At 48.1% G+C, this 23,103-nt stretch overlaps 12 protein-coding genes across 12 annotated transcripts; 4 read left to right on the forward strand and 8 right to left on the reverse strand.

The window, feature by feature from the left end:
* Window positions 1-335: 335 nt before the first annotated feature.
* On the reverse strand, window positions 336-649 carry N7479_003897 (uncharacterized protein; the record flags this gene model as incomplete). Its single annotated transcript, XM_057251594.1, has 2 exons — window positions 336-510; window positions 573-649. The coding sequence occupies 2 exons, from the start codon at window positions 647-649 to the stop codon at window positions 336-338; spliced, it is 252 nt and encodes an 83-aa protein (XP_057110919.1).
* A 369-nt stretch (window positions 650-1,018) lies between these two features.
* On the reverse strand, window positions 1,019-2,174 carry N7479_003898 (Zn(II)2Cys6 transcription factor domain-containing protein; the record flags this gene model as incomplete). Its single annotated transcript, XM_057251595.1, has 2 exons — window positions 1,019-2,056; window positions 2,109-2,174. 2 exons carry the CDS (start codon window positions 2,172-2,174, stop codon window positions 1,019-1,021), a joined length of 1,104 nt encoding a protein of 367 aa, XP_057110920.1.
* A 660-nt stretch (window positions 2,175-2,834) lies between these two features.
* Window positions 2,835-3,323, reverse strand: N7479_003899 (uncharacterized protein; the record flags this gene model as incomplete). Its single annotated transcript, XM_057251596.1, has 1 exon — window positions 2,835-3,323. The coding sequence occupies one exon, from the start codon at window positions 3,321-3,323 to the stop codon at window positions 2,835-2,837; it is 489 nt and encodes a 162-aa protein (XP_057110921.1).
* A 1,434-nt stretch (window positions 3,324-4,757) lies between these two features.
* N7479_003900 (uncharacterized protein) lies at window positions 4,758-5,606 on the reverse strand (the record flags this gene model as incomplete). The annotated part of the gene is made up of 1 exon (XM_057251597.1): window positions 4,758-5,606. The coding sequence occupies one exon, from the start codon at window positions 5,604-5,606 to the stop codon at window positions 4,758-4,760; it is 849 nt and encodes a 282-aa protein (XP_057110922.1).
* Window positions 5,607-5,725: 119 nt separating this feature from the next.
* Window positions 5,726-5,948, forward strand: N7479_003901 (uncharacterized protein; the record flags this gene model as incomplete). The annotated part of the gene is made up of 2 exons (XM_057251598.1): window positions 5,726-5,756; window positions 5,791-5,948. 2 exons carry the CDS (start codon window positions 5,726-5,728, stop codon window positions 5,946-5,948), a joined length of 189 nt encoding a protein of 62 aa, XP_057110923.1.
* Window positions 5,949-7,367: 1,419 nt separating this feature from the next.
* N7479_003902 (S8 family serine peptidase) lies at window positions 7,368-8,786 on the forward strand (the record flags this gene model as incomplete). Its single annotated transcript, XM_057251599.1, has 1 exon — window positions 7,368-8,786. One exon carries the CDS (start codon window positions 7,368-7,370, stop codon window positions 8,784-8,786), a length of 1,419 nt encoding a protein of 472 aa, XP_057110924.1.
* A 205-nt stretch (window positions 8,787-8,991) lies between these two features.
* N7479_003903 (uncharacterized protein) lies at window positions 8,992-10,713 on the forward strand (the record flags this gene model as incomplete). The annotated part of the gene is made up of 7 exons (XM_057251600.1): window positions 8,992-9,020; window positions 9,064-9,124; window positions 9,178-9,454; window positions 9,513-9,633; window positions 9,694-9,957; window positions 10,018-10,239; window positions 10,299-10,713. The coding sequence occupies 7 exons, from the start codon at window positions 8,992-8,994 to the stop codon at window positions 10,711-10,713; spliced, it is 1,389 nt and encodes a 462-aa protein (XP_057110925.1).
* Window positions 10,714-11,065: 352 nt separating this feature from the next.
* N7479_003904 (cysteine hydrolase family protein) lies at window positions 11,066-11,635 on the reverse strand (the record flags this gene model as incomplete). Its single annotated transcript, XM_057251601.1, has 1 exon — window positions 11,066-11,635. The coding sequence occupies one exon, from the start codon at window positions 11,633-11,635 to the stop codon at window positions 11,066-11,068; it is 570 nt and encodes a 189-aa protein (XP_057110926.1).
* Window positions 11,636-11,946: 311 nt separating this feature from the next.
* On the reverse strand, window positions 11,947-13,485 carry N7479_003905 (uncharacterized protein; the record flags this gene model as incomplete). Its single annotated transcript, XM_057251602.1, has 1 exon — window positions 11,947-13,485. The coding sequence occupies one exon, from the start codon at window positions 13,483-13,485 to the stop codon at window positions 11,947-11,949; it is 1,539 nt and encodes a 512-aa protein (XP_057110927.1).
* Window positions 13,486-14,474: 989 nt separating this feature from the next.
* Window positions 14,475-16,325, reverse strand: N7479_003906 (uncharacterized protein; the record flags this gene model as incomplete). The annotated part of the gene is made up of 1 exon (XM_057251603.1): window positions 14,475-16,325. The coding sequence occupies one exon, from the start codon at window positions 16,323-16,325 to the stop codon at window positions 14,475-14,477; it is 1,851 nt and encodes a 616-aa protein (XP_057110928.1).
* A 981-nt stretch (window positions 16,326-17,306) lies between these two features.
* On the forward strand, window positions 17,307-18,170 carry N7479_003907 (GNAT family N-acetyltransferase; the record flags this gene model as incomplete). Its single annotated transcript, XM_057251604.1, has 3 exons — window positions 17,307-17,690; window positions 17,748-17,865; window positions 17,923-18,170. The coding sequence occupies 3 exons, from the start codon at window positions 17,307-17,309 to the stop codon at window positions 18,168-18,170; spliced, it is 750 nt and encodes a 249-aa protein (XP_057110929.1).
* Window positions 18,171-19,499: 1,329 nt separating this feature from the next.
* On the reverse strand, window positions 19,500-22,241 carry N7479_003908 (uncharacterized protein; the record flags this gene model as incomplete). Its single annotated transcript, XM_057251605.1, has 1 exon — window positions 19,500-22,241. The coding sequence occupies one exon, from the start codon at window positions 22,239-22,241 to the stop codon at window positions 19,500-19,502; it is 2,742 nt and encodes a 913-aa protein (XP_057110930.1).
* Between the last annotated feature and the right edge of the window lie 862 nt (window positions 22,242-23,103).

Genomic DNA, 23,103 nt, shown 5'->3' on the forward strand with positions numbered 1-23,103 from the left:
GCGAAATCGATCGCTGTGGCAGGGCCACTGAGATGAATGAATGTCCGAGAGAATATACCAAGTGTCTACGTGGTGAAGACGAAAGTGAAGATGCGGTATGAATTTTTGAAAGTCTAAGTCTCCTCCTTATGAGTACTTGTGGGCGGACGCCCCGTCCTTCCACGTCTTCAAATCCGACAAACATTCATGTGTCCTATTCCTTGTTCCACGTATCTTTTCAATGTCTCTTGTTGTCCTGTAGTGGGGATGAGCTGATCCAAACCCGGGACCACAAACACCACCGGCACCGCCAGATACTTATAAATCAGAGCTGGACTCCACGTGAGGAGGTTCCGTCAAAACTGGATGGTCGTAGGATTGACATGATTGGCAGCCAATGCTTGGTAAGTGGAGATATTCTCATCCTGTACAGTGGCCATGCGCAGAGCTGCATCTTTATGGATGTCCAAATTGAACCCATCTGGATTCTCAGCCGTTTGTCGAACATTGGGGGATGTAATGGAGGGTTCTCTTTTTGCTGGGACTCACAATCCTTCGTAGTCCTGCCAAATAAGCTAGCTATCTTGGCTTACGCGAAGGGACACTCCGAAGTTGGACGAACCGCGACGACGAAGCGGGCTCGTGGGTCAACGGCCCCGGAAATGGACATGCCTTGAATTCCAGTGCAGTCCTAGTCCACCATAGGATAGTAGCTAGAAAGCTTAACGCCCCCAAGTAGTCATTGATCTGCGTGAAGAGGTCGGTCTTGTTGCATGGCTTGCCATCGCTAAGTCAAGTAATTCGTAGTTCACGAATGAGCAGTGTGATTCCGAGCTGCTGAGAGGCTAGAGCGACGTTACGCAAGCCCGCTATCTCTTTCACATCATAGAGCTACCCATCATTAGTTAAGAATATCAGATGGGGGATTATTGTGCTCACTTTATGACTCATGACAATACCAGGCCCTCGATTCGAGACGATGTATATTCGATCTTGAAGAGGCTAGTTGGACAACATAGGTACTCTGCCAATTTACTATCTATAATATTCCGACCCTTTGCTGTGGCCACTGCAGTGCCGATTTCCACTTCTCATTCTGATCCTTTAGCTCATTCGATAACTCAGCCACTAGCGCCTCTCCGCATCCCGTGGCCCACCAGAAATGGGCCCCCGATTCATTTAATAGAACTGCCCAATTCATGAGGATCAATAACTGGAATGGTTGACGTGCGCGCAATCCATCCACAAATTCTCTCTTAGCGTAGGTGAGCCAATCCAAGATAGGTGCGGGATTGGTCACATGCGTGAATCTGGCAAAGGAGTCCTGTAGGGAGTCGATAGCTTCCAGGTTGATGATGTGCTGTGCTGAGTCTGTGTTTTCAATTGCGCTATTCAGCATTCGCAGTTGTGCGATTGCATTAGCCACGTCGGGATCCAGCCAGGGATTCTCTTTCCATTCATATTTGGAGAAGATGGTTGACTGTCGCCATGGCTTGCTAATTTGTGAGATTCTATTTGTCCCCCGAAGAAGCTCCAAAACAGTCATTATAATTTCGATCATGCTGAAGGATTCACCGCGATATTGAGCGTTCAGTCGAGGGAGTGCTATACCAATGGCAGCAAGGATCGCCGATTGGGCATACACAGCGTCGCAATTGTGAGGAGTAAGGTTGATCAAGGCCTCTCTAAAGGGAGCAAAGGCAAGTTCATTGCACCGCAGTGCGGTGTCTAGGTAAGATATAACTTGCCCTGAGTCCGGGGTAGTGGCCACCATGTGAAGCGCGGCGAGGGAAAAGATGCCATGTAAGAGAAAGTCATGTTCGAAGGCAAGCTTAGGAATGAGAAGCTGCCAATCCTCCATGTCAGATTGGTCGCCACAGAGGCTTTTATAAGTTTCGGTTGAGAATTTGTGCATTAGCAGCAGATGGTGAGCATCATATTTTGGTGAAATGAACTCTGGCATGGCCGGTGGTTTCGGCTCTGGTTTCGGAGAGGCTTCAGCTACGGAGCTATAGATGCAGGGTAGTTGCCGGGAAGTGCAGGCATTGCATAGAGGCCGTGTCTCATCACACTGGTGCTGTTAGCATCTGACGAGGCCCTGGGAGAGTGTCGGAGAGGGATGGACCCACCTTGACACGCCGTTCTTTGCATTGGTTGCACCCATTTCTGGACTTTTTGTGAAATCGACGAGGCATGGTCTGTATGGAGGGTGTACTCCGTAAGACAAGGGGGAATGAGAGGTGGAGAGCGGGGACCGATAAACGATAAACGATAAACGATAAACGAGTACGAGGAACAAGGCAAGCCAAGGATTAACAAAGGATTGAGATATATCAGCCCTGGAGGACGCTTTATCAATGTTCTTCTGTGTCTTACTTTGGATGTTCTCTCTTTCAAATGGGGGCCATTTGCACAGAGGTCACTGCCTACTGACATACGGCTAGTACTATTTGGGTTATTGCTGCCTGGATGCCTGAGGCCTGCTTAGATACAAAACAGAACTTTCAAGGTTTTCTCTGTTCCATTGTCATTTATCAGAAATCTTTTCTTTTCTGGCTTAGCCATCACTATTTTTCTACGGACAGTTTTGTGAAGTGCCTTCGCTGTGGAAACTGACAGAATCAAGTGACCAACATCGAAGGAGCTCTCTTGGGTGCCAGATTTCCCCCCCGCAGATACAATATATTTCTGACAGAAATTGTCAATGATTTAGGGTGCTATTTCCTTTACCTTGGAGCGGACATAAGCTGGCTGCCTTGAGTTCTCCATAATCGGCGAAGAGCGTCTCGGAAAGAATTGCTCTTTTTACTCGCTTTTATACGCCCCTGAAAACCCGCTGTATTTCCCCAGTACAATCAGTAAACGAACATTGGAATTGAGAGTCCTGCTGTGATATCAGGCCAGATGGGCTGTTTGAAGCCAAATCCCCAGGCATTTGGCAAGATCTCGCACGGTCGATGCTGCAGAGGCTTTGAAGGATTCATGCTAACAGCAGCGATGATTGTCAACTTGTCTTGCACTGCCTTCGTGACTGTCAAATGTGCTTCCCCTACTAGAAACTTGACCCCGACCAGCAGTCCAGACACTGGCCCTTCTTGGGTAGGTGTCAGAATACCTGTCGAAAGAGTAGGTTGAAGCAGTCTGGAATGTCCTTCCTTACATAGCGCAGAGCAGGACAGCATTTCTTTCTCCTCCAGGAACTCCAGACATCTTTGATTAAAGACAGCAACGCTCGACGTGTCCCGCGTGTCCTTGGCCACCAGGGGCGAAAGAACCGATTGGCGACGAAAGCTCCGTGAGAAAGGCAAGAGTGTTGCCTTCCATGGAGAACCAGGCTGGGTCATGTGGGGGTAAAAAGAGGTTGCGCAGGGCTATGACGCAAAATTTGACTGGTCTCTCCCATGGATATCCGTAGCAGTATCCCTTGATTTATAGCATGTCTGCGGATCTCTTTCAAGACTAGAATCGGTCAGGACACAGCGGAGGCAGATGCACAGGTACAATGTCATTGAGTCGCTGGTCTAAATATGACCCACAGTTAGACTTCCGCAAAGCCCATAAATGGGCCCTACCTTCGAAACCCGACCCAACCCACAGCCCCATCAGGTATAAGGCCCCCGTTAAAGCCCATCCTAGGAGGCCTCTAATCGCTGTATTACGACCTTCCACTAGGTATATAAAGTTCAAATCTAGAATCCAGCATCACAGTTACTGTATAAGTATATAGTTTGATTTTGAATAAAATCTACCTGGTAGAAGTCGAGATATCATTCGTCTTAATGTTTTGGTAGGATATATATTTTGGGTTTGTGTAGGAGTACTACTACTTTCTAAGTGAACTTCTGTAATTTGTAAATTATCTAAATAACGCGCTTTCTCGCGTTTTTAAACGTGATATAGAGAGATAACTAGCAATTAATTCTAAATAATTTTAACTAATAAAATCTTACCTTTAGAATAAGGGTTAGAAACGGGGGTAAAACGAAGGGTAATTTTAAAAACCCTTTTAGGGGGTTCAACTAAGTATATTTGCATTGTTTGGGGCCCATTGGGCCCCCATTAAAGCCCAGTGGGCTTTCACCCCGGGCCCAAAACCCGGCCCATTTACGGGTCGGGTCGGGTTGGGCTTTGGGCTTTGTGGGCCGGTGCGGAAGTCTAATTACTGTATATGGTGAAACTGATGAAGAAGCGAGAAACCCCTAGCCATGATTTTATTTACTCAGATCCAATGGGATGGAAAGACCTCTAGATATATATATGCATACTTAAAGATCAACCTGGGATTATAGATCCTTTCAAAAAGTCCATAGCCGTCGTATAGGGCATTATTCGGGAGGACGAATGTAAAAGGAGAAGTCCTACTCGGGTTTCTCACAAGAGCCTTCCAACCTTGGAACCTTCCTATGTTTGATACGCACGGCATGAATTTTTCCGTGTGATGTGTCTAGATTCTTTACTACGTCCACCAATATCATACGAGAGGGCTCAACGGTGGTATTCAAGATGGTTTCTCGAAGTGGGACCATCCAAAATTACAAAGATTTGATATTATAACTTTCCAACAGTAAGTGCATAAAGACAAAAACTAGATAATTATATTGCATTCAACTAACGGAACATAGTAAAATAAAACACAAGAATTGAGTGACAGCAAATTGTCCGACAATGATCAACTTGAAGGGATCTGGAATGTCTCCATGACTGTTCCACTTTAAACCTCGGCCAGATTGATTCGTCGCCTTGGATCAAACATTCAATTCGCCTGGGGACAGACGAATCTACCACAGGAACTCACCCAGACTGCGAAGCAAACCGGCGGGTACCATGATCGTTTCCGAGTCGCCAGCTCCATTCAATGCCGCGTTACTAAGAACCTTTCTCAGGGTGCGAGGAGCACTCTCGCCGTTCAAATTCAGAGGTGAAAAGGTGCTCTGAGCAACGAGACTCTGAGTAGAGAGACGCTGAGCAGAGAAAACACTGCCGAAGATTGCCTTGACGCTAGACCCTGCGCTGGAGGCCCAGTTGTAGATAGATTGCCCGAATTCCTTGATCTTGTCCCAGGCTCTGATGATGAACTCGCTGATACGGCTGACAAAGCCCTTCAGCACGTCAATGACCTTCCCAGCGAAAGCACCAATGATACTCAGGCCAGCCATGTATGTGGTTGCTGCACCAGATCGCATCGATGGGGGAAGCCTCTCAATCCCCGTGACGCCGACATTGTAGAGATCATCCCATCGCTGATTGCTCTTCGCTTTCTGTTCTTCAACAAGTCTGCGCAGCATATTCAGCCAGTCAACCTCATTCTTGGCGTTGGGGCCACTCGCGTTCTCTTCCAGGCTGCGGTTGACTAGTTCAGCCTCGTCCTGGGTAGCTTGAATGGCCTCGGTCGTCTTCTGGCTGAGCATCTGGTAGACGTCTGAGTTGTTGTACATGGTATTGATGTCCATTGCCATCAGATCTTGGCGAAGAGAGGAGGTCTCCGCTTGGAGGTTCATGAGGGTCTTCTCGGAGAAGATGGAGAGGAAACCCACGTTACCCTCGGAAGATGCCAACTTGAGCACAGCAATATCGCTGGCCAAGGCCTTCTTCCAGCTTGCATCCAGGGTTTCGACAGGGGCAGACATGGTGAATGTAGAAGGAGAAGATAAAAAAGGTGATTGAGGCTTGTAGAGAATTGGCTTGCAAAAGAGCTCAAATAAATAAAATACTCAGAAGGACTGAATAGATGGCGGTTGTTTTCAAGATGCTGATTGCGGATGCAGAGTTCATTCTGGGTGAGAGAAGTGGCACTTTATATACACTTCTCAGGAACACTCTGCTGCGAGCTACTCCAGCATCAATCCCCCTTTGCAATCCAATTTTCCGCCCTTAGCACACTCGTTTGTGATACCCCGACTCTTCTCAGCCAGCCTCCGGTCTCCCCGAAGAATCAATGGGGCAATGGAAGCAAGCTCCAGCTGAGATGACTCCCCGCTGTATTTGAGGCATCTCTAGCGAGTATCTTTGGGCCAACCAGATGGTTCATAGCATAGGAACTAGCGGCCATAGTGACACGTTTGAGTTCATCACTGAGACATATCTCGTGATCCCTTTCGTTATCCCAGGAAGTTGCTTGAGAAGTGACAGCCGGCACCAGCTGAATAGGATGCTTTTGTCTCACTGACATCTTTGGCGAGTATGTTCAGAACTCCGTACTAGTAGGTCAGGAGCTCCACAGTGGTAAGATCTCAATGCAATGTCTCTTCTAGCTCTCAGTGATATTTAGCGAGAGCCACAGGGCTCCCCGTAGAATTCACAAGACAGTGGGGAAAGGGTTCTCCCTGAAAAGCCATCACATCGGCAAGGATATACCTATACGGTGTACAGATATGCGGCTAGTGTGTACTATACTCAATGGTGCACTCATCACAGTAGATGGTGTGTATCTTTTGGCTTCAGCGATGGTTGTGATTGATGTGATAGTGATAGATTGTAATAGATTGTAGTATCTCTCAGTGGCGTGAAGAGATACTAAACGTGGTTATCATACCCGGGCCGGGCCTACAGTGGGTACCTGCGTAGACATGTTCGGGGGAGCTGCGCCCGCATGCGAACTGCGAACATGTTCTTCTCTTTTCAGCCATGCCCGTCGCGCCATGCTTTATTTGTCGGTCATGCGGTCTCCGATGACCTTGCATACCTGGCTTACTTTCCGCCTTCTTCAAATTAAGTTTTGTGAGGATATGGCACTCATGGCTGCCAATCCTCCTGGGGATATCACCAAGCATGGAATATCGCTAAGCATAGATCTCGTCGAGTATACTTTCTCGCAGAATGCTATGAGGGCCAGTCAATTTGAGCCCGTAATTCCTGTGATTACATTCCATCCATGCTAAAAGTATCTTCTATCGAAGGCCCTGTAGTAGGTAGCATCCCCACCCTACGCATCTAAGCAGTGAGCTGACAGACATCAAGAAGGTTCAGTTGAAGCAAGATGATTCTGCTTGAACACCATATTCCTTTTTTATTTCTTGCTAGAAGGTGCAAATCTCGATCTAGACACGAACGAATAGTTAGCATTTCGGGCAACAATAGGCGACTGAATATTGTGGCGCCGTAGCATAGACCCGCAACTGTAAAATTGCACAACAAGAGCCAAAAGATCCGACTAAACGAATTCAGAATTTGAAATAATGCCCAAGCACACTAGTTCCAGCGCCCAGCATACAGGTTTCAGCCATGGGAACAGCCCGCTGAAGAAGAGCGAGTCCAGTCAATTGCCTATGATATTTGGCTTGAAGTAGCGACATAAAGACGCAGGATAAAACCGGCTGGTGGCCATGACTCGAGTTGGCATAGTTGTTCGGTGATATCGCTGTCTGCTGCTTTACTCTCATCGGTTCATCATGTCTTACCTCAACGGAAACAAATTCTCCCTGTCTGAGAATTCTGGGTTCTCGTCGCTCAGCACCTTTGATCTGAAGCCCAGTATTACTGATTCGAACTACATTCTGGTCAAGTTGACTAGTCCTCTGGACCGATCCAAGAAGCAGATTCTCTCTAAATTGCACATCCAAGTACAGCAATTTCTTGGCGACAATACCTTCAAGTGCCGTTACGAGCCTACCGATATCGATCGCATCAGGGAACAAGATTTCATTGAAAATGCTGAAGTTCTTTCCCCTCTCCTGAAGCTTCCTCCGAGTTTGAAGACCCAAAGCAACTATGAGTCCCATGATGAGCCAAAGTCAGTGGACCTCATTTTGCATCAAGCTGCCGACAAATCTGCTGAGATCTTGATGCAAGAAATCAGTCAAATTACCGGAATCTCCCCGAGGAATATGAGTGTCCGCGCAGACAGCTCTATTATTCGAGCACAAATTTCCCCGAGAGACCTGTTGGAGGTTGCCAAGATTGATAGCGTTGGGGCTATTGAGGAGGTTCACAGCCTAACGTTGCTGAACAACGTCGCTCGGGATGTTATCCATGCTGATATCGGGGATTCCGGGGTTGGCAGTCTTGCATGTTACAAAGGAAAAGGCCAAGTTGTCACAGTCGCGGATACCGGCTTTGATATGGGCGACAAAGCCAATACGCATCCTGCTTTCGCCAACAGAGTGCGCGATCTCATCCCAATTGGACGGGAAAAATTAACAAGCGACACGAACGGCCACGGCACCCATGTCTGTGGGTCAGTCCTGGGAAACGGCAAGTCGGACGCCATGGGTGGCTCGATTCAAGGAGCTGCACCCGAGGCAACATTGGTTGTTCAAGCCCTCCTCGCAGACAACGGTAGACTTTTCGGTTCCTCGGGTAAGACTCTGGGGGACCTCCTGCGAGATGCCTATGAGAACCATGAATCTCGGATTCACACCAACTCATGGGGTCCTCAGTGGGACTGGAGAGGCCAGTTACCCTACAACAATGCTTCAGAAGAGATTGACAACTTTGTTTGGGGTCATCAAGACCTTGTCGTGTGTTTCGCTGCTGGAAACAGTGGCAAAGCAGCGACCCGCAAGGGCCACATTGGTGCACAGCCAGCTGCAAAGAACTGCATCACTGTAGGCTCGTGTGAGAATCTTCGATCTTCCCAAGATTACACCTGTGAAGTGTATGATGCCAAGGGATTGGTCAAAGGAAACCCTGACAACATCTCCGGATTCAGCAGCCGGGGACCCACCATGGAGGGTCGTATCAAGCCCGACATTGTAGCACCTGGAGGAATGATTCTGTCCACTGCTTCTCGAGCCTGTCAGCTAAGTAGCACTTTTGGAAATAGCGATGATAAGCTTTGGCAATTCTCGTCGGGCACAAGCAATTTCTAAACACGACTGTTTTAGCCCTTTAGTCAAGCTGCCATTTTGGCTCTCCAGAGCATACAGCTATTTGCAGACACCCACGACCAGGGCTGGGTGGATGATCGTGCTCTTGGAAACTGGACATGGCTGGAGGTAGCCATTTATGAGAATGAATCGTCCGATTCCCCCAGGCAAAGAGAAGGGGTTGAGTTGGTTTGGATGAGTCACAAGAATGACATGGGATCTGCGGAATACGGCTGGGTAAGTTGCTCATCTAATTAACATGCTATATGGGATCTCACAGTGGTCTTCAGTTATCTAGTGACGTTTTCGCCGGCAAGCACGATCTGTTGGCTCTGCTTGAGGTAAGTCATTGAACCGAAATCCTCGGAAAGAACATACTTACTCATATAATTAGGTTGGCAATGTTATTGCAGTGCGAGTCTGTGCCCGCTTTACTGGCTGGGAGCTGTATGGAAGGGCCGCTTGCCTTGTACTGGATATGGGGCGCCCCACCTCTGTTGAGCAGCCTCCTAGTTACGCACAGGTGATGGAGGATACCATCGCACTGCAGCAGATCTTGAACTGCGTCAACTCTAGTAATAATGCATACGCACCTACAATCACAGCAGCCTGGGATCGAGCCGATACATTCTCCGGCAAGGAAAAGCGACCCCTCCGTGTTCTTTCTCTTGGTAAGGCCTTCTAACTGATATCAAGCCCATTATTCTTAAAGACTAACTGCTCTTTTAGATGGGGGAGGTGTGAGAGGGTATTCCTCGCTGATGTTACTGAAAGAAGTCATGGACAAGGGTGCTCCAAATAAGAAGCCTTGTGAGATATTTGATCTTATTGGAGGAACAAGCACTGGCGGGTCCGTACAGCTGAGGGACAAGTCTCTTTGTCATATAATATATAGTGCTGACTGAATCAGGTTAATTGCTATCATGCTCGGTCGTCTCAAGATGACCGTTCAGGAATGCCTGGACGAGTATAGCGCGTTGATGAATGAGGTGTTTGGATCTGGCTGGGTCCACGACCATGTGACGAAGCCAGCCCGATATACTGCGACAGGAGCATTCTACTCTGCCAAGACATTGGAGAAGGTGATCAAAGCTCTGCTTCGGAAGAGGCTTCCAGCCGGGGAAGATGCAGATAACGCATTATTGCTGGACGACAAGGAGAATTCCTGCAAAATGTGAGATTGCCTGTCCATTCAGTTAATTTTCTATTGTGAAAGCTCACCTGATGAAATCAGCTTCTTAATGGCGGTGCGTGAGGAAGCCGGTAATAACCGAGGGCCTGTCTTCCTTCGCTCATATACGAACGACCTTGAGGTACCAGACGCAGACCTTGCGAATATCAAGTTGTGGCAGGCTGCTCGTGCTACATCCGCCGCCCCTGCGTACTTTAAGCCTCTTGAGGTGGGCCGCGTAAAACTGGTTGATGGCGGCTTGTTAGCTAATAATCCCCTTGGATGGTAAGAGTTTGGCGTACTTATAGTCTTGTACGAGCATGATGACTGAGATTCCTTCACAGGTTATGGACCGAAGTCCTCGGTGTATATGGCCCAACTCGCGAGACGGACTGCTTCCTGAGCATTGGTACAGGAATGGCATCCAATGTGGCCGTCGCTCAACCAGGATTCAACTTCAAAGCCGCAATGATGAGTTTTGTCTCGGTTGCAACTAACACCGAAAGCACCCATCTTCTTTTCCGCTATCTTGTTGACGCATTTGCCCCGTGCCCCCAGATCAAGAAATATTGGAGATTGAATGTGGCCAAGGAGAAAGAGGGATCTGATCCAAAGGACTATGAAAGTCCCGGCGAATTGGACGATGTGGCCGGAATTAAGAAGTTGAAAGCTTGGACGAACGAATGGATAGCCGCCCAGCAGGATATCATCAAGCCCTGTAGTGAGGCTATTGGAAGGAATTTGTTGAAGAGTACATGAGAATTCTATTGTATACTAATTTTTCGACTGGGAACTAATTTGAGCTGTGATTCGTTTTTGCTTTTACCTGTTTCGGTGTTAATCGCTGATCTACTGTGTGATAGCACTCAGCCGGCCAGACAGCCGGACTTTGAGCACCCTCAAAAAAGCGGCGGCAGCTAGGATAGAAAGGCCCCAGCAGAGAAAATTCATTACATAAAGATGTGTACGTGTTCATCAAGGAAGCAAGTTGCGTAATTTTTCAGCTGAAAAAATCAATACTGAGTGCTTGAAACAGTCGGCGCTGCCAGTCTCCACATTGAAAGCATAGGAATATCATTTAGTGAGATCAAAAAACCACTTCAAACCATGTTTAGCGATGCGCCTCGGTGAAAAGCTTCTCGGCCCATTCCGCAGCCGAAAGAACATCCGCCTTGCGCGCAAAGACCTTCTCCATCAACACACGGTGCAGCTCCTCATCACGATCCATGCAGCAATTTTCCAACACAGTAATACGGTAGTCCATGTCCATTGCCTGGCGAACAGTCGATAGTACGGCTCCGCTGGTGATCAAGCCTGCGACAACGATAGACTCGGCATTTGCGCAGCGCAAAAGCATATCAAGTTCAGTAGAAAAGAAAGCCGAGACACGACGCTTGGTGAGGACCACTTCTCCAGATACAGGTGCAATGGCTGGGTGAACTTGCACTGACGAGTGGCCTTCGAGGTATTCACCGCGAGCGACGACAGAGGGTACAGATGAGTTGTTTGGATTGTTTTCTGGGTAGCCTGGACGAAAGGCGGTGATGACGTGGATGATTTTCACGTTGGCCTTGCGTGCAGAAGTGACAGTTGATGCTAGGCGTTCGAGGTAGGGCTCTGGGCTATGGAGGCGATCGATTACCCCGTTTTGGACGTCAAGGATGAGGAGGACGGTTGCCATGATGAGCAGTTTATGGGTGGAGTTGTCAAGTTTGAAAGAGTAGAAATTAAATAAGGATGAGTTTAGACTGAAGAGAGAAACCGAAGAGGCAGGTAAAATACTCGACAAGATAGATACATGGTCGCGCGTCCGGTATCATGGATCCCGGTACCGGCATGGACATATGAAATTGATGGGACTCTGAGGAGACTCTGATTAGACACTGGAATATTTTATACAAAGGTAAGCGAGCTCGCTCATAATGTTCAAATACATAAAAAAAAAGAAAGAAAGAATGTGGTCTGGAGTACCACACAGAAAGCGCAGGCATATCAGTCGAGTCTCGGTCTCTTGAAGGCAAACTGTTCCAAAAGCTCAACCCTTTCTTTGAGACGAACATTTTCTTTCTCTAGATCTCCACGGTCCAAAATCAAATCATCTCGGTACCTTTTTCGTGTCTGAGGTGATCCTTCTATGCATTTGTCCAAGGTATCCCGGTGCTTCTTGGACGACATCATAGAGCCAGGTGATGCTGTCTCTGGAGACTTCGCCCGAGGGGTCTTTGGCAACCTAGGTGTTCTGGATGGTGTCATAGGCTGATGACTGTTGAAATTTTCACCTTCACTGTCGGATTGACCTCCCCCGGATTCATAGCTACCGCCTCTCTCTTCAGTCTCCTGTGATTCCCGCGGCAAAGGATGTGAGTAGTCGCGGCTGGAGTATCTGCTCTCTGTCTCCATGGAAGGAATTATGGGCAAAGGAACACTTGTTCGAGATGTGGCCAGTGATCTCGCGATTCGCGGAGTCTCGTCCGAGTAGAGACGGCTATCAAGGATGGAGGTTCTATCCTCTGGCACGGCCGTAGCTCGGTTCCCTTGGAGGCAGTTGCGAAGGCGGAATTCATCTAGCGGCAGAAGGCAGCTTTGACGCCAAGTATCCGCAGCTTCTTCCGCTCGTTTAGATGAAGCGACTTCTCCACCAATCCATGATGCAAATTCCCTCACGTCCAGTGTGATAGCATTTTCATTGTTATCGGAGAATCTCTTTCTCATGTAGTCAGTATAGCTCTTTTGCATGGGGCCAAAAGCGATGTTTTCCATTGGGTTGAAGAACTGCTGATCATTCTTAGGGAAACAAATGCAAGCGATCCTATTATCCCAACAGAACTTTTCGAACTCTGGAAACAGTATGCGGAATCGATGGGAAATCAGCAGAATTCTCCATGTTTGACGCCGGCCTTTGGGTCGAGTCTGTGGCTCAAAAACGGTCTTCGCCCAGTCAACTGCATGATTCGCCTCAGCCCAGCCTGACTGGGTAAAAGAAACCTTGATATCACCAAAGTTCTTCGTCTGAGGTGGATCCTGGCTTCTACAAATGACGTATGGGGTCAGGTGTTTCCCTCGCGTTGAGCAGCAGTGGATGACAGACGAGAATGCCCGTTCTTCTCTCTTGTGATTTTGGTTCATTGGTCGAACGAACATAAGGCTTGCCTTTCGATACATGGTGGTTACGAATGCGGCATCCTCCATAGCATAGATGTTGTCGTTGAAAACCTGGAGCCGCTGCTTGATATCTTTGAATGTTTGAAAGAACTTCCAGGCTCTCCGATCTTCATACGGACCTTTCAGTTTTAGTGTGCTGCGCTCTTTGGCTATGCGATCAGCAAGTCCTCGATGACGCATCCAAAAACCCTTCTGCCATCCAACGTTGAGGTTTGGCCTGTTCTGGCTGTAACCCTGGTGGTTATGGAAATACGCATTGGCTGCATCTTTTGCCAACATGTGGTAAGGAAAGAATCCATGATTCAGCCAACGCTCCACATGCTGAAGAACTGCATTCTCATCCTCAGCCGAGAGAGCCGGTTGACCCATGGCAACAGACTTCTTTTGCAAATACGCACTAGCAAGGTTTGTGGCAACTTCGGAATCAATCGTGTGGGATACAGGCGTCCTTATAATGGTGAGGTACACTGTCTTCTGATGATTTAGATAGCGGGTTAAAGGAGAGGTGCTGAGGATTTCAGACAAAAACTGACCTGAAATTCTGACATAGAAAATTTTTCTAGTACTAAAAGTCCCGAGGTTATGTATGTATCAACATTGACCAAGCCTCCACTCTATTATTAGCTTAACAAAAAATTCTGGTTCCCCCTAAATCACTTCATTTTGTATGGCTATTCGAGACATCACAAAACTATTAATTTGGGTATTACTAAGTGGATGCTATTCCACTTCAGATTGGGCTGGTTTCCATAGCGACAAATGTTGAACATTTATTTTGGCTTCGTTCGCTCCAGAGTAATTTTGCTTTGTAACTGTGAGCGAGAGCAACATACAATAAACGAAGAGGGAAATTAATGAGAAAGTGGACATCAAAGGAAATGAATAGGGCAAGTATGTAGTACATAGATATGGAGGGTAATGCTACGGCGCAACCCCTGGAATTCCCGGTGCGCATAATTGGTTACTGCTGCCATCTAATTCTGCCTACCATTTTACACCGTCATTCTGTCAAACTCTTTCTACATTATGAAAATGCAGGTTGTTTCTTTAACTATGTAAATTAGATGGGTAGAATATAGGGCAAAATATGTGACAGGATTTAGGGTCCGATTTACCTAGGTAGTACTACTCTGTAGTATTCTTGAACCATCCTAGTACCAGCATAGACATATGAAATTAATGCAGCTATTTGTTTCTATAGTAATAATTTCCAACTGCAACATGGAAAGAAAAAAGTGGGAAAAGACAAAAAGACAAAAAAACAAAAAAACAAAAGAAAAATGGAAATGATTGTGTAGAGATGCACATACGAACCCCACGAATCCAACCTCAGTGTGATGATAAACCAAATCTCGTATTCAATGAGTTCTGGATTTTTTTGAAGAGGACCCCGGCGGTGATTGAATTGCGTCCTCAAGTTTCCAAATACATTTAGCATAGCCCAGCGTGATTTGTTCGCGGCGTCGCTTCTTGTCAGCGGGTGATGATGCGTTTTCGTACTGCTCAACGCAATTTTGAAAGTCTTCAAGGGACATCACCGAACTTAGTAGCGTTTCCAGTTTTCGGGACGATCTGGGAGTTTTCAGTCGATTTGGGGTTCGACATGGTGTCGCGGGGACGTTGGCGCTGGTGTAGGATTTTTCGTCTTCGCTGCTTGATTGCTCGGACCATTCAGTGTCCGATGAATTTTCAGAGACTTCTTGTTGTTCTAGGACCTCCCACTCAGAGGGATTTCTTAGCTGTGGGCCTTGCACCGATTCCGGCGAAGCTATTTGGTCCCGGTGAACAATTACAGCAATGGGATTGTCGGCAGTGCTTCGCTCCGTGTCACTGGTCTCATCCGGTGATATACGGCGCCGCCTACTACGGATTAGGTTGCTGGGCTCGACAGTTCGAGCACGAGTCCGGTCGCACGTGTGACGATTGGTCGATCGTGTGCGGCTGGGTGAAGGCAAGCGGGTGTTGTTGTCGTTAGTGGTTAGCTCCGTGTAGTTGGTCTCGTCGAATGATCCACGGCGCCTCCTACCACGGAGTGGGCTGCTGGGTTCGACAGTTTGAGAACGAATCCGGTCGCCCTTGCGACGATTGATCAATCGTTCTTGGCTGGGTGGAAGCAGGCAAGTATTGAGCCACGCACGCTTTGATTCGGTAACTCGCACAACGGATCCGAGTTCACGGCAAATGAAGATCGCAAATTGAGATGCCGAGATAGTATATGGCAATTTCTCTCTTTGTCTCCCTCGTTGTCCGTCTCGTAGACTCTCCTCTTGTTTCTCTCGTAACTGTTTCTTCATATGCTCTGCATAGAGCTTATCAAGGCCGTCGAAAATCCCATTTTCAAAGGGGCTGAGATATTCGCTGCCTTTTTGGGGAACACAAAGACAGATGACCTTTATTTCCCAGCAGGTCACAAAGAATTCAGGTGTCACGGGGAAGAGATTATCAACCAGTAGCAGACGGTATTGGCTTGAGCCTCTCATTCCAGATTGACTGGATTCTATTTCCTTCATGAAGACGTTGTTCAGCCAATCCAGTGCATGCGCGTTTTCTGCCCAGCCAGTTGTGTTGTACGATATCTTGACTCCGACTGTACACTTCGGCGCTTGAACCTCGGAAGACTTGAAGGTAACATAGGGTAAAAGCGGCTTGCCCCGGGCCGGGTAACAGTAGATAACAGAGGCCAATGTGCGGTTCTCGGAAGGCCTCTTGCGGCGGATGCTCAAAGGCTGTTTGTCCTTTTGGATTGCAGTGGCATATCCTGTGTCTGAGAGTGCATAGATATGTTCATCATCGAGCCCATACTTTTCTCGAATGGCCCCAAACTGATCTATGAATTTGCAGAGCCTCTCATCTTCCAATTCAGGATCTTTGCTTGCTAAGCCACCTATCTCTAACTTTCGGAACTTTTTGATTTCCTCATGAAAGTTCTGATTGCGAGAAAATATCCCACCATGACGACTCGTACCATTGTCTGGGGCACCCTGATGTTTGAGATAGGCACTAGCGATTTGTGACACAATCGATTGCTTTTTTAATTGAAAGCCGTGCTCCATCCATCGTTCGACATATTCAATAATCGCTTTATCCTGGTCATTGGATACCTGCAGCCCAGAAATTATGTTAACGCCGTGCTGTAGCCCGGATCTTCTGTTAGTCCTTGCCAGAGCGCAGTTCGTTGATGGTACATGAGGCCGACGACGAGTAGACATGACCAGTTACTAATCGTTCAACCAAGCCCTGGAAGATCCAAGAAAAGCTCCTTCTGAGGCAGTTGAGTGACTGAGATTTCCTAGCTTCAACGAGTAGATGTTAGATATTGAAGTTACAAAGGGAGTCTTAAGGGACATACAAACCTTGCACGTTCTACGAAATCTGAAGAATAAATTTTAGCATTCAGAACGACCACTTAGGGGGGTTTTGTAAACATAAGAATTAACCAAGTCCCCACCTTGTTTGTGAGCTCTCAACAAAAGTTTCGCATCACGCTGCATGGCTGCAGTTTGTATGGCTAGATAGGTATTTTGTCTCTTCTCTTGTGGCCCTGAAATTGTCAATTTGGATATAAAGTGGATGCTATTCCGCTTCAGGCTGGTTTCCACAGTGACATGTAACTACTATCTCCAGCTTTGCTTTTTTTTGTTTTTTTTCGGAGTAATTTTCCGGACAGTGACAAGATGGACAGACACATTGGAGACTTTAACGGGGACACAACTATAAAGTTGAAAATTGTATACTCATAAGTTGCAATCCAATGTCAATATCCCAAAGGAATCCATGATCATCAGGTTCGATTTCTGGCAGCGGTGCGGCCCGAGTGCATCCCCGAGATTCAGGGGCTCTGCTCCACGCGTATCCACAGTGGAGATGAACAAGCCAGTCTCAACCGAAGCAGATAACTATGAACATGATGAGAGGGGAAAACCTAGACATCAATGGTGAGACTTGTCATTTGTGCACATACAAAGTAGTAGATCAGTTGCTTGAGCCCTGAGACTCGATCTCGGGAACCAGCCCTGTGACATGCTTACGTAAGGGCCACATGACGTCAATATAACTATCAGACGCGACTCTTCTCGCGCAAATCTGTGGTTGCTTCCTATGGCTGCCTTCAATGTTCAATCACCGCCAACAGTGGCCAAGGACGCGTCAAGCTACTTCACATGCAAACACTTTCCTAATCTAACACCAACATGGCTGTGGCATCAGTCCCAATAACGCATGGCGGCGAAAGTGAGTATTTCTGGGGATCTCTTCCGGCTCAAGTGGATATTGACAAGACCACAGATATGCTGAGATCGGCTGCAGCACTCAACGGCCGTGTCTTTGACACCGACTCCGTCATCGCGTATATGCTACTGGGCCTGTCTCAACAAGAAAGGTTGGCTTATCTGCCGACATACTGGACCACGCTCATCAAGTCGGCCTTGCTTAATCACGCAGTGATCACCGAAGCCGATGACTGGAAAGCAGCATCTGTCATGATTCCACCGGGCCGATACGTTGACAATTTCTGGACTCTTGTGTGGTCTGGATTTCTGAGCGTGCTTTGGAAAATAGGACTGCCAGGACTTAAGGTACGCGAAACCCCAACATTCTCGCAGAGGACCCTGTTAACCTACCTAATTATCTAGCGTCTTTGGTTCGAATTCTCTGGTATGACAGACAACGCGAAGAGAATTGGTCTACGTGGACAGAACAAGTACTACTACATCTTCAGTATCGGAACCGAGCAAGAGCACCGTGGAAAAGGTAAGACAGTCTCATTTGTAGATCCGTCATACTCAGTCACTTACTGATATTGTCCAGGCCTCGCAAAAGCGATCATGCGGGATCACCAACAGACCGCCCAAGCCGCGAACCTCCCGATCTGGCTCGAAGCAACAACTTCAGGCTCGCGCGCTCTCTATCTGTCGATGGGATTTGAGGAAGTCGAAGAGATTCAACTTGGGAAGGGTAAGGTGGCTGCTGATGCAAGCCTTGAGTCTGGTGGACCAGGAGTATCCCTTTGGGCGATGGTATGGTGGCCAACCCTGACTCCTGAAGCTATTCCCTAGGCTTTACAGGTATCTTTCTGCTTATCCATACGCTTATTACTAGCATATGTATGTATTCAAGCGCTTACTATCAACAAACCGATTTTATCCATATCTGTGCATTCTTCCATTCTAGGCGACATCACGCTGCTATTCCAAAACAGCTAACAGTATATAGTCGAGCGAACAGCTCTGCCGACTCAACAAGCTCAGCAAACATCCTGCAACATGTTCAAATCTCGGGGAATAACACCAGCCTTAATAGCGCATCTGCAAGAAGTCAGCTACCGCCCTCCAATTATCTACGAGTCAAAAGAAGCTCACCATGGTAAGACCATCGGTAATCATTCAGTTGAGCATTCCAAGCCCAAAATACCCATACCTGCTACTGCCAATAAGAATGGATCCGCACCACAAAACATTTTCCATAAAAGTCGGTATTCGAACTGGGATCCCTATCCGACGGCCCCTCGACATCAGCCGGCACAGTGAGACTCTTTTAGCCAACGATGTTGGGAAAGTTACTATTACACTCATCACCACATGATTTGATGTACAGTGGGACCTCCAAAGTATTGGGCGTAATTTTATACCTCTACATAGAAGGCGATATGTGAAGGTACCAGAACGCCGCCCAATACTTCGGAGGTCGCTTTCTAGTTATTATACCAGGGATGAACACCAGTATCCCATTTCAGATACCTCAGCCCATCCTGGAGGGGGGTATACCCCAACGTACCCTCATAAAGTGGACACAATCTTGGTAGTTGTTAGTGTCATATGTCCGCCTTCCCTTCCCGATGCACATAAAATATATATGATGTAGTTCTTTTTTATTGATTTCGTAGTCTTGGTCGGTTGCTTCTTGCTTTACGTACTTGCTTGGGAGGATTTGGCAATCATTAATTAATGTGATCTCAAGAGGTGTTTGATGATATAGAAGTTCCCATCTATCTACTGTAGCACAGAAGTTCAACACAATCCTCCTATTCCATCCAGTATTAGCCTCTCAATCGCTCCCTCCAACTATACTGCTAGAGCTCAAGTAAATCTGTGGTCGGATCAGCAGGGATCAAATACACACGTTTTACCACGAGAAACTATTAGCCGATTGAGTGTCTACGGGTGCTGGAGAGTATTCTTGTAAAGAAGAATTCGTCCATTAAAGCCCGTAATTATTCTTGTTACTCGAAAAGACCACTTGGTTAACCCTTCATCTCAGCCTACATGAAGATTCTATTAACTACCAAAGACCAAATGTGAGACAACGTTAATTATCATTATAGAACATTAAAGATCGTAATTGCTTCCGTTGCAATCCATATAATAATATCATGAAATATATCCGCCTCACAGCGCCTTGAGTAGTTCCTGGATCAAAGGCAAGAAGCTCGTAACGTCATCAATGAGGAGTGTTGTCTCATTGACGAACTTCGGAGTCAGGAGATCATGAGCGTTCTCCAAGAGCGCGCCAACATCCGAAATGGTAGACGGCTTGAGTAACTTCTTCACCTCGGGCAACAGGTCGGGCACGTATCCCAGAATCTCCTGGAGCGTGCTGACCACCTTGGGGGTCAGGAGGCCATCGGCGTTATCGATGAGGTCCGTGGTCTCGACAACGAAGTGGGGCGTAAGCAAAGTGGTAGCGTTGGTCACGATGTATCCCAGGTCGGTGATGATGGTCGTGTTCAGCAGTGACCTTCTGAGATCCGGGATCAGGGGCACCATGTCGCCGAGGATATCCTTCAGTCCCGTTACGACGGTTGGGGTTAGGAGGTCGTCCGCACTGTCAATCAGACCAATTGTCTCGTTGACAAACTTGGGAGTCAAAAGCGTGTTGGCGTTGGCCAAAAGAGAGCCAATGGCAGAGATGGTGCTCTTGGTCAAGAGTGACTTCAGCTCCGGCAGGAGGGGCATGACATCCTTTAGGATCGACTTCAATCCACTGGCCACCTCTGGAGTGAGGAGATCGCCAGCCTCGCTCACCAGGCCCTTGGTATCCTTGATGAAGTCTGATGTAAGCAGGTCTCCGGCGTTGTTCAGAAGGGTCTCGATCGAATTGATCATTTCCTTCGTCAGCAGCGACTGCAACTCGGGGATCAGTGGGGTAAGATCGCTGAGGAGCGACTTGAGAGCCTTGACCAGGTCGGGGGTTAGAAGGCTGACAGCCTCGGTGATCAGTGTGTTGGTGTCCTTGACGAAGGAGTCCGTAAGAAGCTTGTTGGCATTGCTTAGCACGTTCTCGATGGCCTTGATGGTGGCCGGCTTGAGCAGGCCCTTCAGCTCGGGAATTATAGGAGCGAGCTGAATGAGAAGAGACTTCAGTGAGTCGATGGTATCCGAACTCAAGAGCTCACTAGCTTCATCGATCAGGCTAGTGGTCTGATTTACGAAGCTGGTAGTCAGCAGGCTGTTGGCATTGCCGATCAGAGTCTCGATCTCTTTGACGTTGCCCTCTGTGAGAAGACCGCTAGCTTGATTGATCAGAGGGCCGGCCTGGTTGATCAGGGGACCGGCCTGCTTGATGAGTTTGCCCGTAGTCGAGATAAAGCTGGGTGTGAGCAGCTTGTTAGCATTGCCCAAGAGTGACTCTATCTCCTTAACATTGCCCTCAGTGAGAAGGCCGCTAGCCTGATTGATAAGAGGCCCGGCCTGCTGGATGAGCTTGCCCGCAGTAGAAATAAAGCTAGGAGTGAGCAGCTTGTTGGCATTGTTCAAGAGTGACTCGATATCCTTGACATTGCCCTCAGTGAGGAGACCGCTAGCCTGGTTGATGAGGGGACCCGCCTGCTGGATGAGCTTGCCGGTAGTTGAGATAAAGCTAGGTGTGAGCAGCTTGTTGGCATTGCCCAAGAGTGACTCGATTGCCTTGACGTTGCTCTCAGTGAGCAGGCCGCTAGCATCGTCGATAAGAGGGCTGGCCTTGCCGATGAGGTTGGTGGTTTCTTTGACAAATGTGGCAGTCAGAAGCGTGTTGGCATTTGTCAAGAGCGACTCAATCGCGTGAACATTCTTATCAGTAAGCAGGCCACTGGCATCATCAATGAGAGGGCTGGCCTTGTCAATAAGGTTGGTGGTCTGCTTGACGAAATTGGAGGTGAGGAGGTTGTTGGCGTTGTCGATGAGGTTGTCCACCTTGTCGATAAACTGGCTGGACAGCAATTTATTGGCGACCTTGAGGAGCGTTCCAATCTCCTTGGTATTCTCCTCGGTCAAGAGGCCGTTGGCATTGTCAATGAGAGTACCAGTCTTCTTGACGAAGCTCGCAGTCAGGAGGTTGTTGGCATTGGCCACTATGGTTCGGAGTTGGTTGTCAACCGGGGGTGCTAGACCGGTAGAGAGATATTCGAAAGTATCTGCGAAGTTACCCAAGAAGCTAGGGTTAAGCAGACTTTCAAGACCACGCAGAAGTTCTGCAATACCGCCACTGCCATTACCACCTAATAAACTCGAGATAGCTTCTTTCAAGTCTGGCAGGATATCAGAAGCTTTGGCAGTGCCGTTGCTGTCCGAGTCACTGTCGGAGCTACTATCAGAACTGGTAGACTTGGTGCTTGACGTGCCTGTAGCAGAGGCAGCGGAGGAGGCAGGCTCAGTAGCAGAGGAACTAGGCTCGGCAGCAGGAGAACTATGCTCGGCAGTAGGGGAACTAGGCTCGGCAGCAGGGGAACTAGGTTCGGCTGCCGACTTATCGGCAGTCACAGTAGGGTCGGCTGCACCGGCTGCGTCGGTTGATTCTTTCGCACTGACAGCAAGCGCAGTCTTTACGCCACCGACCACGGATTCCACGGGGTTGGCCCTGGTCGGGTCGGGCGTATCCGGGGCAGCGGTATTTTCTTCTTCTTTCGCAGCCGCAGCAGAGAGATCCGTATTAGCGGCATCGGCTGTGTCGGCGGGAGCAGAGGTGTCAGCAACGGCAGCATTGGCCTGGTTGACATTGTTTGCATGAGCGGGCGAGGTTGTCGGGGCGGCCTCCTCTGCAACATTCGCGACGGGGGTGACGGATTCCACCGAGGCTGAAGTAACGGCTGGACTTCCTGCCACATTGACAGCAAACAGGAGCGCTGTGGCGAGCGCTGGCAGAAGACGCATGTTGTTGAATGGGCCGATCTGGCTGTCGTTTCTTCAATTGACGTCTTGTCCGGCCAGTCGAATTGGCGTCGATTCCCCAAACCTATCGTTCAAAGGTTTGTTGGACTGGAAGAGCCTCCGGGATATTCAGAAATTCTACCCCGGAGAGAGCCAGCTCTTTATTTGCATTGTGATGACATTGATCGTCGCGGACCAGACAGGGTCCTAGCTAACCGCAATTGCACTGACGTCTCTTCTTTTGCGTCCGGAGTACGATTTACCTCCATCATCGCCGAGGAAATAGGGATCAACACCGAGGCAGAGTACCGATAGCCTACCATGTGATGGGCATTGACGAGAAACTCTCATCACAACTCCACATAGTAGCAGAGTCTAACACCTCGCTGTCGGCCGTGCCTGGGGACTAGGTAGGGATCAGCACTACTAGCATGGGAAAGGTAATGGATTTTCATTCCCGAGGTTCAGCCAGGCACATGTGTTAGCTTTCCTGGGGAGGGGCTGGGCATATATTAAGGGAGCCATCAGAAAGCTTGGGCGTATATTGGCGTATTGGGAATGAGATGCGAGGTTTCTGGGGGAGAAAGCCAGGGCAAAAGCGGGGGATCTTAGTATTTCCCCACCAGGTAGCCGAGATGAGGATCAAAGCCAATGATGGAATGGCGGAATGATGTTGGAAATTCAAAATTGGAAGATTAATAAATCAAGAGAACAAGGAATTTGAAAGGAGGGGAGGTTCGGAGTTGAGGCTTAAAGGGGCAATGAGCTACATGTCGCTGTTCACCTCCAAATCTCCCACCCAAAGCTTCTTCCCATACATCAGATTTGAACATACAATATAGTATTCTCTCTACTCTTTACTTCG

The sequence above is a fragment of the Penicillium vulpinum genome (genome assembly GCF_028829585.1).
Source record: "Penicillium vulpinum strain IBT 29486 chromosome Unknown utg000002l_segment0_segment0, whole genome shotgun sequence".
Lineage (NCBI taxonomy): Eukaryota > Fungi > Ascomycota > Eurotiomycetes > Eurotiales > Aspergillaceae > Penicillium > Penicillium vulpinum.